The sequence below is a fragment of the Lethenteron reissneri genome, chromosome 69, assembly GCF_015708825.2.
Source record: "Lethenteron reissneri isolate LAM-NWPU_2019-01 chromosome 69, ASM1570882v1, whole genome shotgun sequence".
NCBI lineage: Eukaryota > Metazoa > Chordata > Hyperoartia > Petromyzontiformes > Petromyzontidae > Lethenteron > Lethenteron reissneri.
The window spans coordinates 9,017,644-9,030,553 of record NC_083847.1 but is presented as its reverse complement, the minus strand read 5'-3'; the positions used below and the strand labels follow the sequence as shown (position 1 = coordinate 9,030,553).

General features: G+C 44.8%; 1 protein-coding gene across 4 annotated transcripts; it reads left to right on the top strand.

The window, feature by feature from the left end:
- The first annotated feature begins 1,753 nt into the window (after positions 1-1,753).
- On the top strand, positions 1,754-12,778 carry LOC133360477 (zinc finger protein 226-like). 4 transcript variants are annotated; one of them, XM_061579228.1, is made up of 5 exons: positions 1,754-2,168; positions 4,013-4,064; positions 4,769-4,885; positions 8,043-8,324; positions 10,722-12,778. In XM_061579228.1, the coding sequence occupies exons 3-5, from the start codon at positions 4,798-4,800 to the stop codon at positions 11,993-11,995; spliced, it is 1,644 nt and encodes a 547-aa protein (XP_061435212.1). In that variant the 5' UTR covers positions 1,754-2,168; positions 4,013-4,064; positions 4,769-4,797; the 3' UTR covers positions 11,996-12,778. The 4 variants fall into 4 exon arrangements, with proteins under 4 accessions (XP_061435212.1, XP_061435213.1, XP_061435211.1 ...); XM_061579229.1 differs by lacking the exon at positions 4,013-4,064; XM_061579227.1 differs by lacking the exon at positions 1,754-2,168 and having other exon boundaries at positions 3,504-4,064.
- Positions 12,779-12,910: the final 132 nt, after the last annotated feature.

Below are 12,910 nucleotides of genomic sequence, written 5' to 3'. Positions count from 1 at the left end.
TTTAAGAAGCATTGTCTGTAAGTTCGTTTATGTTCTTATAATATTGGTAATGCTGTTATAATGTTAGAATGGCCGTTATAATGATGTAAATGCCTTTATGATGCTGTTAAATTGTTATGATGAATACGAGACCTAGTTAACAACGAAGCCTGCTACTTTCCTTATTATGAATGTTACTTGTAATTTAATAAGTCGAGTCAAACTTGTACCCAAGTAACTATATTGCGATCCTGAGAGCAAGGACGACGAAATATCTCATCCACAATTTAGTGTTACGTGTAATACTGTACATTTGGGGTGCAGTGTGGTGAATACACGATGTGCCTTTATGTAACACAGCAGCTTATGCTTTTGTATAGTTATTCAGTGGTAATGTAGGGGCCTGGTCCATCCAGTATCTATTGTTTAGAATCATGTTATCTAAGACAATGTTATGATGCTGTGGTGTTCATTCATTGTGTTGGTGTTTCCGGGTATTAACATATGCTGTATCTGTGTTGTTTTCTTACCTGTTTTACCTCGTTAAATTCAATAAATGACGTTTGGAGTCGGACGTTCACCCTGGCTCTGAGGGTTTATTGGACACGAGGTTAACTACTCAGCTAGCGGTGCAACGCAGCGCACAGCGAGGCCGAGACAATGTGAGACTGTTTTCCTCTAAACCCAATACACAGTACAACAAAAATATGTATTAATAAACATACATACGGGTTACAGAAACATCCCTAGCTATTTCAGTAAAAGTGAGTCGCGAGAAGAGGGGGCCCACAGTCGGATATTGCATCGTCCTCCTGTTGGAATAGACATAACAACAATAAACAACCTTTTGCCACGAAGTGGCGTTGACGTCACCACGGCGCTTGTGCCAGGCTACGTGCACGTTAAGGCCACCTCCAGTGCCGAACGCCAGCTGGCAGGAGGTCACGGGGCAGACCCAGGTGCCACAGATCGACTGACTGAGATGACTGGCTGATACACCACCTGTGCCGCCTACTGTGCCAACTTGCTGTGTTTTAGCCGCCCGGCGCTCCGCTCGTTGTTGTGAGCGTCACTCCTCTGCCCTCCGTTGCTGGAGGGCGAATGCCTCCAACTGCCCAGTAGTGTCCTTCACGATCTTGACACCGCTCGTACCGGTCACCGGCAGGTCCACTCAGCTCGACGTCCTCACCCAAATCACTCCATCTCCTCTCTAGACTGTGACGCGCCCGTTCAGCCCCCTCTATCCGGCCAAACAAAAGCTGTGTCGACATGCGGTGCTGGGCATGCGGGCTACATGACCCCAGCCCCACACACACACACACGGATACATACACAACCACGGACACATACACAACCACGGATACATACACACACACGGATACATACACACACGGATACATACAAACACACGGTTACATACACACATACACACACGGATACATAGACACACGGATGCATACACACACGGATACATACACACACGGATACATACACCCACACATGGATACATACACACACGGATACATACACACACACCGTGACACACGGATACATACACACACAAGGATACACACACACGGACACACACACGAATACATACACACACACACGCGCAGATTTTCCTATATACCCCAGGCGAGGTCTGCGCTTTAAGTGACATCTCTCGTCCCCCATCTCCTCTTCCCCGCGCCGTGCTTCCTGTGGATGGTCCCCCCCCCCCTTGCTCTCCACTATGCTGGTTCCGGGCCCCTACTCCGCCCCCCGTGCCCGCTCCGTCTCCTCCCGCACGGAGGTTCCCCCCCAGCCCCCCAGCGCGGGCTCCGCACATCGCCACCTCCCTCCTCGTCTCGGCCTCTCCACCTGGGGAGCGCCAGAGACTGCTGCTGCTACTCGACCTGCCCCTGCTGCTCCTCAATTCTCTCTACTCCTCTTGCCGCTTCCTCCCCTGCTGCCACTCCTTTCCCTGCCTCCCCCCCTGCTGCTACTGCTTCGTCTTCCCCTGCTGCTGCTGCTACTGCTGCGTCTTTCTCTGCTGCTCCTTTCCCTGCTCCCTCCTGCTTCTTCCCCTGCTGCTCCTCCTCTTCCCGATGCTCCGGGCTGGGGTTCTCGTTGTGGAGCGCAAGAGGCCGGGCTGCCTCTCTGCTGCTGCTGCCCCTTAAACGAGACGATTATTTTTGTTATCTTTCCAGGTAAGTCCCACTGATGATCACTCGGCGAAATTGATTATCACGTGGAAATGCGGAGCAGCCACAAGTAGATTCTGAAACTTATGAACCATAGAGATACAAACTCGTATTTAACCACAGAGACCCACAGAAACCCGTAGAGACTCGTACTTATCGATTCCGAAACTAAAACTAAACAATTATTTTATTTTACCAGGTAAGGGGCCCACATCTGCCCACTGAGCTGTGAAGTTCTTTGTCGGACGCGACCTGCCCACACGCGTGGACATTTATAGCAGAAGCCAAATACTCTAAAGGGCTCGGAGATGTTAACTACCTCGCCCGGTATACAGGAGGTTCGTAGGGGTTCGATCCTTACCCTGACGCCTGCTGTAATGTGGTGGAGGCTGCGGTGCGTCTAACTCTGCCCGTGGCTTTTCTCTCCACATTAAAAAATCGACATCGTGCGTTCAGAGGATTTGGCTGCCGCTATCAATGTCCACGCGATGACGATGGTATCAGCCACTTCGCTGAGCTGTCGTTTGTGATAGCCAGGTCGCTTCTGAAAAAAAAGCTAATCATTCCTAGTAAAAATAAATGTTTAGTTATAGTTTTAGATATGTAATGCTCCTTTGCCAGGAGCAAAATGTGATAATAGTTTTTTTTAAGGTGTCAGTTTTGTTTCCAGATAAAAGGGTAAAAAAACAATTATATTTTGCTCCTGGCAAAGGTTCCAATGGTGTACATGCTTACTCCAAGCTCTCATACTCTGATGGTGCATTGTCTTTGAGTTGTGCGCCTTTTGGCATCATCTGATCCAACACCATGTGAGACTAGGCTCTAAGAAAAGCTGTCTCGGGTGTGGACCAATCAATTGCTAGGAGTGCATACATTATCAGAGTTGTGTTTTTTGTTTGCATTCCGACCGTAGGTATTGTGGTCAATGCAAACATGACTCCTTGTAAAAAATGTGTAAGTTTTGTTGCCAGATAAAAGGGTAAAAAAAACAATTACAGTATCATATTTAATGATGTTTAGTGATTTGTTTTCCTTTGCTAGACTTTGCACTCCTATCGTGTTTTTGTGTATTGTTGGTTGTAACGTTCTGACCCGGTGCCCCCTACTGGACATCTGTGAATATATATATATATCTCATCGCATTCCTCTTCCAGTCTAAATAGAGATTGTATTATACTGGTAGGAACCTCCTGGTTACACCAGCTCACAGGGGATTATTGTGTCCGTCGTGCAGGGAGGGGCTGGGTGGGGAGGGTAGGGAGGGGCTGGGTGGGGAGGGTGGGGAGGGGCTGGGTGGGAGGGGCTGGGTGGGGGGGTGGGAGGGGTGGGGCTGGGTGGGAAGAGGCTGGTGGTGCCCTTATACAACTCAACGTTTAACCTACTCACGCCGGCTTGTGCCCGCCCTAACAGTCGGCCATATTTGTGGAATACACCACGCCGCCTTTGACCCTGGCCATTGACCGAGCAACCCAACGTTCCTATCAGAACCCTCCGCAGGATTGTGTTTGTATGGAGGACACAGACACATGACGGGGTGTTGCGGTGACTCTTCTGCATGGTCATCGCGATAAATTTACACGTGATGAGAAGCCACTTTGTTGAGCTGTCATTGACGTGTGGCCAGGTCACTTCTGAAAAATATCTCCGTGGTTCTTACCTGATAAAATCATCAAATAATACATTATTTAAATGCATGCCTATTAAGGGCACCATGCTTCTATAGGGATTGCCATTCGTACGGCTATTTTAATACATAATAGTCAGGAAGGACAAGATCAAAGGGCTCGCATAATGCACATGCATAATGTATGTTGACTCATTAATCCCCCCCCCTCCCCACTTTGCGCAAGAGCGCAGAAGCGTGGTCACCACATCTACGCCTCTATATAAAGGAACGAAACAGTAAGACTTCTCCACAAATCTGTCTGTCGCATGATGAAGCTAGTTGTAATTACTGGCGAAACGTCGTACTCAGATTGTAAATGTTGTGGCGTGGCTCTCCAACACACCGGTGTGCTGTACTCGTGACGAATTGGCACGTTCTGTTTACGTGACAACCCTTACTAGTTGGCTGTGTCGGGTGGTGGCGGGTTTTAACGACACATTTATATATTTACGCGATCTAACCCAAAAAAACCTCTTATGGATGATATTGGTCACGAAAGCCTACGTGTTGAACAAAATTATAATAATTTTAGATTTGAAGCTTTCGTGACTGCAATGATACATACTCTTTGGTTTTTTCGGTAAAGTCACGTAGGTTAAAAAAGAAAAATTAAATCACGACGTTTCGGAGGCAACACAAGCCTCCGTCTTCAACTTGATGCAGTGATTTTGCTCTGATGGTTCCACCTGAAGACGGAGGCTTGTGTTGCCTCCGAAACGTTGTGATTTAATTTATTTGTTTTCTTTTTTAACATACGTGACTTTTCCGAAAAAACCAAAGAGTATAAAATTAAAATAGTTTATAATTCTGCACTCAGAGATGTGTGCTACGTTCTATGTGCATTACAAATGTTATTTGCTGTTGCTTCCCTCACTCTGCAAACTCTCGGTGAGCAGCAGCAGCTTGAGTCTCTCCCTCTGCTGCGTCTTCCTTGGGACAGACTCGAGGAGGTTGGCCCCTTCCGTGCTCATGGATCCGTTTGCTAAGCGGGACGATGAGAATTCTGGCAGTACGATCTGGCTGCCAGTGAAAGTGGAGACTCAAGACAACAATCACGGTTAGAGTTTTCTCCCCAGCAGCGACTGGTGATGGCCTGAACCAATTGTTGACAGTTGTAATGCAATGTTCATCTGAACCCTTTCCCGTTCTGAGACATCTGCAAGTTGCAGGGTGGGTGTCCCGTTCACCTCTGAATCTCGGAATTCCCAAGCGGCTCGGCATTAATTTGATTCAGAGAGGCACAGTAAGCAGCACCGTTGTTTCTAAAGACGTTGTTACTCAACACCGCAGAAAAACGTAGCGACACAACCACCACACTCTACGATAGCTGGTGCCAAACTGTGAACCATGCCCCCCCCACCGATAAAGTTATTTTATCTTAGATTTTATTCCGGTTTCATTTTAATGACGTAGACGTACGTACACGCATGTCATCGGAACGGGAAGGGTTAATAAGAGCTATGTGAGACTCCGTTGTCTCTCAATAAAGTTCAAAGCAAGCGTATCTGCAATGCTTTTGTGCACCGTTTTTGTTCCATTCAATGGTGAAAGAATGAATGAGAGTTCAGAAAAGCAAGTGGATTTAGGGCAGGACGGGTAACTAGAAGGGATGAAGGCCTGTGGTCAAGACTAACGTCACAATGGCAGCGCGAAGGAGGAAATACGCTTGAGAGTAGAGCGTGGAGAAGGAGCGATGAAATCAGCTCGTGTGTAGGTGCCGGGTGGATTATTACATCACGGTGGCGAGATATTATTTTCCTCTCCTGGTATGCAGGAGGTTGGGGGTACGATTCTGACCCTGACACCTGCTGTATATTTGGAGTTTGCATGTCTCTCTCTCACTCCCCGTGATCACGTGGATATTTTCTCCGGGTTCTCTGGTTTTTCCTTCCACATTTAGAAACACACGTGTAGAGTATACATTTCTACATGATAAGCCACTTCGTTGAGCTATCACTTGTGGTCAGGTCTCTTCTGAAAAATAAGCTATTATTTTTATAAACCTAAAATAAAAAGTTTATTTTTATTTTAGGTTTATATACGTAGGCTTTCACAACCAATAATATCCACAAAAAGGTTTGTTGGTTAGATTGCGTGAATATAAATGTGTTTTTAAACTCGCCACCACCCAACACAGCCATTTAGTAAGGTTTGCCACGTCAATATAACGTTTCAATTCGTTACTTGTCCAGTGTTGGAGAGTAAACCCACGAAAAATGTACAATTCAAGTACCGTGATTTTTCACCGGTAATTAAAACAAGCCTAATGAGGCGACAGCCATAGTTGTGGAGAAATCATGCTCCTGTTTCTGTCTGAAATATAGATGCTAAATGTGATGTCGTTACTTGTGAGCTAATAAGGTGCGAAGGCCAGAGGTGGGGGGTAGTTAATGCATGCATATAAATGTATATCTATCACTGGTTGGGTTATTCAGAGGCTAATCAACATATGTAATCTGCATGCACAACGCGTATGCGTAATGCACGCACATTATGCATGCACATCATGCATGCACATCCTGCCGTTTTTGGGTGCAAGAAATCAATACCTTCTTGGCTGCTCACAGTTAATCACCATCGACGTATGGTGACCTGGTATGCAGTTAAACTTTGTATTATTGATAATACGCTTCCAAGTAGCAAAAAGGCTGTAGTTATGAAAACGGTAACAAATTTTATTTCTCTAAATTTGTCTTGGCCAGTAGTAACTTGTTCTGCAAGGAACTAAAAAGGACGTATTATGAAGTCAACAGGAATACAATGTTTAATTGCATGCTTATACAGGTCATCATACGTCGATGGTGATTAACTGCGAGCAGCCAATAACAGATATTGTGATTTCTTGCACCCAAAAACGTCAGGATGTGCATTCATGGTATGCATTCATAATGTGCACGCATAATGTATGTGCATCACGCATACGTGTTCTGCATGCACATTATGTATATTGATTACCATATGAATAACCCAATCGGTAATAGCTACCCATGCATGTCTATGCATATATGAACCCCTGCCCCCCTGGTCTGCGCACTTGATTAGTTCGGGAGTTACGACTTCACATTTATTTCTCTATTTAGGACAGAAACAGGACGAGGATTTCTCCACAACTCTGGCTGTCGCTTGATCAGGCTAACTTGTTGTCATTACTGGCGACACGTCACGGTACTTTAATTATAAATGTTGTAGTGGGTTTACTCTCCAGCAGACCGGTTTGCTGAACTAGTAACTAATCGCTATGTTTTGTTTACATGACAAACCTTACTAAGTGGCTGTGTTGGGTCATGGTAGGTTTAACGACACATATATATTTACGCGATCTAACTCAAAAACCTCTTTTGGATCTTTTTATTTTATGTTTTTTTGTGATTTGCTTACCTTTCCTATACTTTGCACTACTATATATTTTTTGTATTGTTGTAACTTTTTGACCCAGTGCCCCTATTGGACATCGGTGAAAAAACAGCTTAATGGCTCATCGGATTCCTCCTCCAGTCTAAATACAGATTCTGATTCTGACATTGCAGGATCATGAGATATGGTGGCGGCTTGGGGAGGCCTTCATCCAAGAGTGGATTGACCACGGATGATGATGCGTCACTGTGTTTTCATGGTGAAAATGCATCATCTAATCTTACATAGATTAATTTAGCGTCTTAGTCCAAGGCGCTTTATAACAATTATAAAATTGTGATGATAGTGGCTGAGATGAGGAGTGGGGTTTTTTAAGTAGTTGTGTTGTTATGGTGACAGAACACGTGGGAGTGGTTAAGGAGGGGTAGTGATAGGTGTAGTGAAAGTGGTGGTGATATGGTGGTGATATGGTGGTGATATGGTGGCGATAGGAGTAGTGATAGGAGTAGAGGTAGTGATAGTGGTAGTGTATGGGTTGGGGTAGTGATAGCGGTTGGGGTAGTGATAGGGGTAGTGATAAGCGTAGGTGTAGTAATAAGGCTGGGGGTAGTGATAGGGGTATTGATAGGGGTAGCGGTAGGCCTGGTCATAGCTGGGGGGTGGGGGCAGGGAGTATCGGTAGCAGTATGGGCTAGTGAGAAAAGATGGGGGTTGTTTTAAGGGAGGATCATAAACAGGTGAGTGAAGATTGTTGTACGTGCAAGATGATTGTTTTATGGACAAGATAATTGTTTAACGTGCAGCCGGAGTCCATGCTTGTATATCTGTTCATTGTTCACCTGTCATATTTCATCTCTCAGGTAAAGTAGCAGACATTCTCATTAAAGAGGAGAATATTCAGGCTGATGGGAGGAGTCTGGACATCAAACAGGAGAACTCAAGCACCAATGGCCGAGAACTTCACATCAAACGAGAGAAGCGGCAGATTGAACGACAGGACCTGCACATTGTGGAGGTCGACCTTAAAGATCTGCTGGTTGGCAATGGTTCATCTGTGAGACCTGGAGAGTCACGGGCCTCACGGGGAGACTGTGCAGCATCATCAGGCATAGCGGAGATCGAAGTGGAGGTGGACGACGAAGGTAAGGAGGGAGGGTAGGAGGGAGGTCCGTGTGTCTTGGTCGTTGATGTCTGGCACGGAGGCCTCCCCAAACTGTCGACATGCTAGAGATGGAGGTGCCTTTGGAGGACGTTATTGATAAAGGGAGCTCCATTTGTATGGGTCATTATGAGGAGGGAGGTCTGCTAACCCTTTCACAGTTGGTTCCGTCTATTCTCAATACCCAGCAATGTCTTGTGGATAGGCCTGATGCAGGAAGACCTCGCTTAGTGCTCGAGATACGTTCCTGAAGAAGTGAGCGCAAATCGAATCCACGCTAAGAGGGGTCATTATACCACTGCATATATGGGGATCCATTCCCGACGGCGTTATTTCTTTCCTAGGAGCAATATGAGGGCTTCATCGGTAATAGTGCTAATAATAACGGAGATGATAAACGGTTTATGAATAAAATAATTTGTTTCGGGTGCACACAATCGTCTGCTGCCATCTGGTAGCAACATTTTGAAAAATATAACTGTTATCAGCTTGTCAAAAGGAGGTACCAGCGATATATTCTTATAATTAGTTTTTATGTACTCTGATAACTGTTGATATACGTACACAGGTTGTTTCATTTTCATGACGGAGTTTGTAGTAATCCAAGATAATTCCCAAAAAAATGTATATGGAAAAAAAGTCTGATCACAACGTTGCTTAATAGGACAAAATGAGCCAATGCAGAAATATTACAGAGACTACAATGATTGTACATTGATGTAATTCTCAGGTGTACAATTGGCCTTGTATATTTTAATTTTAAAGCATTAACCATAAATTATGTTTAATACGTAGGCTTTCGCGACCAATATTATTCATAATCAACGTTTTTGGGTTTAGATCGCGTTATTTATAAATGTGTCGTAACCCTCCACCACCCGACATGGCCAATCAGTAAAAAAGTGTCACGTTGACAAAAGACAAATAGTTCACTGCTTTAGCCCACCGGTGTGTTGAAGCGTGAAACCACAACATTTACAATTTTTGAGTGCGACGTTTTGCTGGTAATTGCGTCCAGCATCATCGGGCAATTCGCCAGAATGGTGAGGCTCTGCTCTGGCTCCCAGTCTTAAATAGAGCAGCAGCAGGGTGACGTCATCATTAACTCAACAGAGCACTAAATCCCAAATCACGATCGCAAAGCAACACTGCTGAAAGCGATCCGATTGTTAAAACAATTAAAACACCATATATCTCATGAGTAACTGACAAATTAGCCCGTGTTTTGCAAAAGCAAAACATTATAGTAAGATTTGGTACAGTACACAAAATTCTAAAACTAGTAACTTGCACTAAAGACGAATTACCTAAATTATCAACAGAAGGTGTATATCGGATTGTTTATGTGGCAGATGCTATATTGGACAGACGGGGAGTAACATTAGTGTAAGACTAAAAGAACACCAGAGAAATATTAAACTATTGCAAACATAACTGTCGGCAGTGGCAGAACATGCTTGCCAACAGGGACACTCAATTGATTTTGATAACGTTGAAGTGCTGTGTAAAACTAGTTACTACTGGCAAAGACTAATTAGAGAATCCATTGAAATTGAGAGAAACAGAAATAACTTTAATCGCTCAGACAGCTACAGGCTCAGTGCGGCTTGGAAGCGTATTATTATATAAGATACATTACAATTCCTTATAGGGGAAACAAACACTAACTGATTACTAACGCAGCATAATTACAATAAACACATTACAACTGATTACTAATCTACAACTCGCATCTTAACAATTGCCTGATTACTAATCTAGTATATAATTACAATCACTCCCCCCTCCGCCTCGAATCGTTGCACCTGATGAGTTAATGAGTTAATGATGACGTCACCCTGCTGCTGTTCTATTTAAGACTGGGAGCCAGAGCAGAGCCTCACCATTCTGGCGAATTGCCAGATGATGCTGGATGCAATTACCAGCGAAACGTACTCAAAAATTGTAAATGTTGTGGTTTCACGCTTCAACACACCGGTGGGCTAAAGCAGTGAACTATTTGTCTTTTGTCAACGTGACACTTTTTTACTGATTGGCCGTGTCGGGTGGTGGAGGGTTACGACACATTTATAAATAACGCGATCTAAACCCAAAACTATAGAATGACATTAATAATTGTTTATACATTTCAAAATTAACCCTTCCCCATAATACATTATTGGCACGTGTAGCTGGCAAGGCTGTCACGTGCAGGATCCCTGTATGTGAATCGTGGAGAAATGTTTTCAGATAGTTTAAACTGTTTCTGCTGGAACTTGCTGGGTGGCTCAAGAGTTTAGAGCACTGAGATGTTGTAGGCTGATGTTCATAGGATCGATATGGCTTCTTTGTCTCGTGATTTCACGCCAATGAAAAAAAAAATTGAATGTTTGTGTGACAGGAACAGTTGTGAACGATGGCCTGGAGATACACTCCCAAGCAAATGCCCCGACGACAAGCACCAGAGAGAGGCCACACAAATGCTCCGTGTGCAGCAAGAGCTTTGTTCGTCCATCGGATCTGAAGAACCATATGATGAGTCATACGGGAGAGAAGCCGTACAAGTGCTACATGTGTGAGAATGCTTTTGTTACCGCATCAAATCTCAAGAATCACATGAGCATCCACAATGGAGAGAAGCCGTACAGGTGCTCTGTGTGTGGCAAGGGATTCAATCGCTCATCAACCCTTGCGACCCACGCCACGATTCACGCCACGGAGAAACCACACATATGCCCCGTGTGCGGAAAGGGATTCAGTCGACCATTTGCTTTGAAGTGCCATGTGGTGATTCATTCGGGCGATTGCCCGCACAAGTGTGCATTGTGTGGAAAGGAATTTAGAAAGGAAATGCAGCTCCAGGACCACATGAGGAACCATACTGGAGAGTGGAGCCATAGGTGCTCCGTGTGTGGGAAGGGGTTTAGTCGCTCATTTGTACTGAAAACTCACATGATGACCCACACGGGAGAGAGGCCACACAAGTGCCCCGTCTGCGGAAAGGGATTCGGCCGCTTGTCAACACTTCAGAACCACGCCACTATGCACACCGGAGAGAAGGTGCACAAGTGCCTCGTGTGTGGAAAGGGATTCAGTCGGCCATCAGCCATTAAGAGTCACATGATGATCCACACGGGCGAGAGCCCACACAAGTGCTCAATGTGCGGAAAGGGATTCACGGAGTCGGTGCAGCTCAAGAGGCACATGAGGAACCATACGGGAGAGTGGCGCCACAGGTGCTCCGTGTGCCAGAAAGGGTTTATTCGCCCGTCAGAACTGAAGAATCACATGATGACCCACACGGGAGAGAGGCCACACAAGTGCTCTGTGTGTGGGAAGGCCTTTAAGCAATACACAGCCTTGAAAAGTCACATGAAGACCCACACGGGAGAAAGACCACACAAATGCTCTCTGTGCGAGAAGGACTTTAAGCAGTGTACAGGCCTGAAGAGTCACATGTTGACCCACACGGGAGAGAGGGCATACAAGTGTTCTGTGTGTGAGAAGGACTTCATCCACTCTACATCCCTGAAGAGTCACATGAAGACCCACTCGGGAGAGAAACCATATAAGTGTTCTGCATGTAAGAAGGACTTTAGGCACTCTACAACCCTGAAGAATCACATGAAAACACACACGGGAGAGAAACCACATGTGATCTGTGTGTGGGAATAGTTTTAATTAATAAAGCCTTAAAATACACATTATGACCACAGTGGAGATCGCGATCCATGTGGGAACGGTTATCAAACACAATGACGGTTATCAAACACAATGACATATATTGGCCGTTAAAATAGCTACACTACTTGGATGTAAAGATTAAGAAACCTCTACGTAAGAAGTTGTATACAACGACCAGTGTCGGAGGCTGTATGTGCCGAGGGATGGCAAGGCTCACAGTACTGGTTAGGGAGCTACTCCTATTATGCCAGAACATCTGCAATCATCAAAATACTCGACTAAATTGAATTGCAGGGTGAGGCCTTATCCACCTGAGTAATAAAGCTTAGACAGGCATTCTGAAGTAGAAAGGGATCCCATCAAGACAGCGTTATTGACAAAAGAGTTTGCAAACTAACAGAAGAGATTTTATTTTGAGCAAAATTAAGAGTCCAGAAAAAAACTACTCGAGAACCACAGTGCATTTGAAAATGAAGTTCCAGAGGAATGAATTTCTCGATAAAGATTTCCCACATGGATATAGATTAGAAATGGGCAAATGAGTCCCATCAAAGGACACGGGAGTACCCAAAGGAAATCCACAGACACGAGGGGATGACACTCAAATGCCCACGTAGATGACTTCGACTAATTTCTTGTAATTCCACCTATCCATCTTATGGCCCAATTGGGTTTGGTAGTCGTGTGTCTGCATAATCAACAAACTATTGCCTCAAATGTTAGATTACAGGTGTGAGCCACAATACATTCTATTAACTTTGATGTAACTACACACACAAAAATATATTCAATGCCAACAAAACATCCTTCTCATAGCAAAACAAAAAAAATGATGTTCTGGTGATTGAGTTATCAGTCCTGATTGACTATTTAGCATTTGTTCCGATTGCGACCAGGTCCAAATGC